At 55.9% G+C, this 6,000-nt stretch overlaps 1 protein-coding gene across 4 annotated transcripts in view; it reads left to right on the top strand.

Moving 5' to 3' along the window:
* The window catches only part of ST8SIA5 (ST8 alpha-N-acetyl-neuraminide alpha-2,8-sialyltransferase 5), an 84,116-nt gene continuing 78,756 nt past the window's right edge, over nucleotides 641-6,000 (top strand). For 2 of the 4 annotated variants that reach the window (XM_021092612.1, XM_021092609.1), the window contains exon 1: nucleotides 641-1,142. In XM_021092612.1, coding sequence (XP_020948271.1) covers nucleotides 1,012-1,142 — 131 coding nt within the window. In that variant the 5' untranslated portion in view covers nucleotides 641-1,011. The remainder of the gene's footprint in view (nucleotides 1,143-6,000) is intronic. The other 2 variants (XM_021092606.1, XM_021092596.1) reach the window with 2 other exon arrangements.

Raw genomic sequence — 6,000 nt, 5'->3', positions numbered from 1 at the left:
GGATGAGACAAGGTCCCAGTGTCTCAGTGACAACAAGGTCTTTGACGAAGAGCCGAGAGCTGCGGTTGGGGCGGGGGAGGAGTCCTGTGGCAGGGACGGAGAGACCCTGAATCGCCTCCTCGCAAGAGCTGGGCGCCCGGGGCGCGGGCGGGCAGCACCGCAGGCCATCAGCATGCAGAGCTGAGTCCTCCGTCCTTGAAGGGTTGCCCGGCTGACCTTGCTCCGCTTTCTCCGGAGAAATCTGAGAGCGCAAGGACGCGGCCACAGCGGTGACTCAGTGCCCTCCGCCCCGCATGCAAATACTCCCCTTCAGCCAGCCGGGCTCCGCAACCTCGGCTTCCCTTCCTGCCTCCTTTTTAAATTCCATGCTTCAAACCCGGCGTTTTCCGCTCCACCCCTCCCCCTCTCCATCGCTCGCCTGCGGTTAGCCAGACTGTCCCGGTGTTTTGTCCCCCACTTCCCATCTGTAGAACTGAAGGCCGACCGTCGCGCTCCCTCGCTGCGGGCCCGGGGATCAGACGTGGCCCGCCCGGGCCAGGCACAGCGCAGGGCGACCGATTCCTAAGCCGGACCGGAGGGGGCGGTGCGCGGCTCTCTCGGGCGCACAGGCGGACCTTGCCGGGGCCCAGCTCCCCATTGGCTGCCACCTCGGCAGGAGGGGCCGCCCGGGATCGGGCACCTGGCGTCGCCCCTCCGCAGGGAAACCGGAGGCTGCCGGGCACCAGCGCCGGGAGATAAAGGCTTACGGACAGAAGGCCAGGGGCTGCAGTCGAGCTCCCAGAGGCCGGCCCTGTTTGGACAGCCGCCCCGGCGCAGGCGACGCTCTGATGCCCCTGCGCCGGCTTTGCCAGCCGGAAACTTTGCGGGGAGAAGTCTCTCACCCGCTTGACCGCGCCAGAGGCGCCTGGTGGGCCGCGCGCCCCCGGGGGCCCCGCAGCCCGGCGCGTGATTGCGGGGACCCCCAGGCGTCCGGCGCCCGCCGCGCCTCGCGGTGCGAGAGCAGCCGCCAGGATGCGCTACGCGGACCCTTCGGCGAGTCGGGATTTGTTGGGGAACCGAACTTTGCTCTTCATTTTCATCTGCGCCTTCGCCTTGGTGACCTTGCTGCAACAGATCTTGTATGGCAGGAACTACATCAAGAGGTAAGAAAGTCCGAGCGCAGGTGCGGGTGCGCAGAACCTGAGGACTAGCCCTTAGGTGGCGGCCGCAGCGTCCATCACGGCGTCCCCAGGGTGAGCTGCCGTGGGGTCTGCACTTAGGCTCGAGCACCGCCGCGTTAGGTTCGGGTCACCGTGCTCCGAAGCGCGTCTCTTCTCTCAGCCGGAAGAGAACGCCTGCCCAGCGCTGACCTGAGGGGCCCGACAACTTTGTTCTGTCGTGAAAAATAGGGAATAGGTTGGAATTCCGAGCGGCCAAGCTGACAATAAATCCATTCGAATGCCCCGAACGGCGCAGGGGTCAGATCGGTGTCCCTCAATCCATAGAGCCATGGCCATTATGGTTGGCTGCTGGGGGTGGAGGGTTCAAAACAGGATAGGTTTAGCTCTTGGCTCTTGAACTTTTGTGGGGGCCCTTGGGGAAAAAAGCATATCCGCCCCCCCCCCCCCGACGAGTGCCACACTAGCTGGGGGCTAGTGGGCCAGGACGATGCGACAGAGGTAGTGAATTCTTATAAACCAGTAACCCCTGGATCTGTGAAACTCACAACCTGGTTACTTCTGAAACAGCTGGTTCTTTCCCATCCTTCTGCAGAAGGTCAGATCTGCAGCAAAAGTTAACCCTCCCCTCCTGGGCTCTGCTCCCAACCCACCTTATCCACAGGCAAACTCCTTTAAGAGAAGGAGCAGAAACTCAGGCGCAGCCTCAGTCCCTGTGTCTGCACAAAGTGTAAGAGATATCAACTGTTTTCTTTGGCCCTCCCTGCTGGCTGAGGGGGAGACGCTTTGGGTCACTCTGCCTGGTTCCAGAGCCTGGGGAGGGGGCTGCCCTAGGATCCTCCCATTTCGGAGCCTCTTTGGGAAAGAGCCCACCTTTCTTTTCTGCTGGGGGGTTTTTCTTTTGCTTTCGGCGTCTCCAACTCTCGATGTCCCTCCCCCCAGGCTGATAGAAAACAAAATGCCTGGCTGGCAGCATAAACATCCCAGCCTCTTCTCTGAACTTCCAGATAATAAAGCAGTTGTTCTCTTTTCATCCTTTGGATACCACATCAGTCATTTGTGCCCCTACTCTGGGCTGCACCCAGGGATGGGAGAGTGACATTGCTGCTGGGGCTCAGCTCCGAGGAGGAAAGGCCAGTGGTTGGGCCATTTCCTGCTCCACGGCCCAGAGCTGAGCAGGATGAGGCCCCTGAGCCAGGACATTTGTTTCCAACCCACCACTGCTTCTGACCTTCCCAGAGAGCTTTCTTCTCGGGTTGAGGGCAGCTGACGAGCTCTGGGTGTCGCCTGGCTTGCTAGAGCCCACTGGGTCTGCCTCTTTTGATTCCTGCCACTCCCAAATGACCCTGTGCTAGGACAGCTGGGCCCCAAATGACCTGCTTGCTGCAGCCCCACCGGCCACTGTCTGCTGCACTTGCTCCTCAGCAGGGTGGCTCTGGGTTCCTGCCCCCTGCTGACACCTACCCAGAGCTGCCGGCGCTGTCCCGGCTGTCCGGGATCCCCGCTGTGGGAGAATATTTGACCCTGTGACAAACGGCTGCTCAGCTTCTAAGTGCTTGCCCTGGCATGCCCTTCCTGATCCTGGGTTGATGGGCCAGCTGCATGGAGTTCACGGGTATACCAGTTGTTTCCTACTCTCTCTCAGAGACCCTGACCCGCTCAGTCTCAGAGCCTGGCCTTCCTCCAAGAAATAGGTGAATCCCATCAAGCAAGCAAAACTTGCACATACTCCATCCTGGAGGGACACTGTGGGGTCTTTAAAAAAGATGATGTGGTCCTGGTGTTCAAGGGGCTTGACCTCTCCTTGGGGAGGCAAGATGGCCACAGATGAGATAGGAAGTGAGTGTGAGAATATTTGAGGAGGGAGGCACCACTGGGCTGGAGTTGTTATGGAAGACTGCCTGGAGGAGGTGGGACTGAGTGGGTCCATGAAGAAAGAAGATTTGGGTAGATGGAGGGGACGCACACATCCAGACTGAAGCGGGCAGGAGCAAAGGTGCAGAGATTTAGCACCAACTCCTCTCACCTCTCCTGGTCTGGTCCTATCTGCACTGTAAATCATTGTCTTAATCATTGCTTAGGTGTTCCTGGAGGCTGCCCTGACCCTGGGCCAAGTTGTGGCTGCCACACTGGTGCATGAAGAGCACCTGTTTACCCACCTAGTTTCCTGTACATCTCATAATTGTAATGAATTGACTTGACGAGATTATTGGTCTATCTCCTGTCTAGCAACACTCAACACTTGAGTGTTCCTCCAGCAGATGTCCTGGAACAGCCTGCCTCACAGTTACCTGCATGGCCCTTAAAATGCAGGTTATCGGGCCCCTGCCCGGGGGTGGAATCCCGTATTCTGGCTTTTTAACAAGCTCCCCAGATGATTTGTAAGAGGCTCCATCGGCTGCTCTAGGCCTCTGGTTCTCAATCAAGGGCAGAGTTGTGCCCCGGGCAATGGTTGTCACAGTGGGAGAGAAGAGCATCTGACATCTTGAGGGCAGAGGGCAGAGGCCAGGGAGATGGCTCAGGATGCTGCCCTAAGAGCCTGCCCACCATGAGAACGTCTTTTCCAGCCCCAGACTTGTCAGCAGCACTGAGGGGGAGAAACCCTGCTCTAGAGGAAAGCTCCATGAGGTAGGGTTTCTCTGTTTTGTGCCCGGCTGTGCCCCGAGCACTCAATATGGTGCCTGGCACATAGCAAATTCTCAAATATTCGATAGTGAGGAAGTGAATGAAAGGGGTATGTGCGTGCCCGCCCACAGGGGTAGGAATTGCAGGAGACTCAGTGAAGACGTGGATCCCACCGGTGTAAGGGGGACTGTAGGGAAGGAGGGGACAGATGTGACACTGGGTCAGTGGCTTCAGTGAAATGCCTTGTGGGTTAGGAAGGACAATTTGAATTTGGTTCTTTAGGCCATAGGGAGCCACATGTGATCCTTGAGTAGAGTAGTGGTGTGATTAAAGCCACTAGAAGAAAGGCTCTCTGGGCCTTGTAAGGAAGGGTTAGAAAAGAGGAGAGGCAGGAGCTGTTGTCACAGCTGAGTCAAAAGTCAGGAGAACATGGCACTGGGGGCAGATCCACTTTGGAGCCAGGGATTCATGCAGGTGGCCATTCTCTGCTTCTGTGTTGAGCTGGGTCCAGAGCCTTCATTGTTTGACATGATACAAAGAGCCCAGGGACACAAAGAGGGCCAGCTGTTGCAGTGAGATTCAGGGACAGATTGCTGGAAGGAGGTGGGGGTGTGAGTCAGTGTGCCTTCTTTCTTCAGGGCCCTGGCCTCTCCTGTGCTGTACAGTAGGCACTTTGAGGAAGCGGGTGCAGGAGGAGGGAGCGGCTGGGGCAGTGCAGGTGGCTCAGTGGGCTCAGGATCTCTCCTGAAGAAGGTGCGCAAGAAACAAAGCTGTGAATTGTATTGGGGAAATAACAATAAAAAAATAAATAAATGAAAAAAGAAACAAAGCTGTGAAGTGTGTTCCTAATGTTTCCTGGCTTCATGTCTGTTTTTTTTTTTTTTTTTTTTTTTTTTGCTTTTTAGGGCCACACCCGCGGCATATGGAGGTTGCGTCAGAGCTGCAGCTGCCGGCTTTACACCACGGCCACAGCAACGCCAGATCCAAGCTGCGTCTGCAACCTACACCACAGCTCACAGCAACACCAGATCCTTAACCCACTGAGCGAGGCCAGGGATTGAACCTGCATCCTCATGGTTACTAGTCGGATTTGTTTTGGCTGTGCCACAATGGGAACACCCCGTGTCTGTTCTTGATTGAACAAATGCTTAATGAAGATTTTTTCCCCTCTGAATGCCACAAGGGTGTGCAAGACAGACAGTCCAGGGTCCTTGGGAGGTCACAGTCTATGGGGAAGACAGAAAGGTACATAACACATACATAAGCCACTCTGAAGGTGTGGACAAGGATGTGGAGGGAGCCCTATTGAATCAGGATGTCTTTAGTGTGAATGGGGGCGTTTGAAGGGAATATAAGGAAAGGAGAATGACCCAAAAGATTATAGGGAGCTAAGGAGTTCCCACTGTGGCACAGTGGGTTAAGCATCTGATGTTGCCACAGCTGTGGTGTAGGTCGAAGCTGTGGCTCAGATTCGATCCTTGGCCCGAGAACTTCTATAAGCTGATGTGGAAAAAGGTGGAAGGGAGGGGGTTGAAACCCTGTTTGAACAAGGTTTTGAAAGTTCAGAGGAGGTAGTTCCCATCATGGTGCAGTGGAAACGAATCTGACTAGGAACCATGAGGTTGCGGGTTCAATCCCTGGCCTTGCTCAGTTGGTTAAGGATCTGGCATTGCTGTGAGCTGTGGTCTAGGTTGCTGTGGCTGTGGTGTAGGCTGGCAGCTGTAGCTCCCATTGGACCTCTAGCCTGGGAACCTCCATATGCCGTGGGTGTGGCCCTAAAAAGGCCAAAAAAAAAAAAGGTTCAGGGGAGACTTGAGTAATTCTGTGTAACTCGTGTGTAGCTGGGGGCTGGATTGTGGAGCACTAAGTGGGAAATATGTGCGAAGGAGTTTGTCTGGAGGAAAGAGGGCAGATCGAGATGAAAACTGCTTGGACTCTTCAAGTCAGTCTACCTGGAGCTATCCAGCATCTCGTTGGAAGGGAGCTCAGGAGCTGTGGGTGGACAAGAGCCAGACCCACATTGGAGATTTTGGAGTCACTGAGCATCAGAATCAGCCTGAGTTCCTGCTGTGGCACAGTGGGTTAAGAATCAGCAGCAGCTCAGGTTGCTGCAGAGGCGAGAGTTCAATCCCTGGCCCTATGCAGTAGGTTAAAGGATCTGTTGCATAGGTCACAGCTGCAGCTCAGATTCAATCCCTGACCCGGGGAACTTCCATCA

This window comes from Sus scrofa, chromosome 1 (genome assembly GCF_000003025.6).
Source record: "Sus scrofa isolate TJ Tabasco breed Duroc chromosome 1, Sscrofa11.1, whole genome shotgun sequence".
Taxonomy (NCBI): Eukaryota; Metazoa; Chordata; class Mammalia; order Artiodactyla; family Suidae; genus Sus; species Sus scrofa.
The sequence above is the reverse complement of the archived record's forward strand: the minus strand, read 5'-3'. Positions and strand labels throughout refer to the sequence as shown.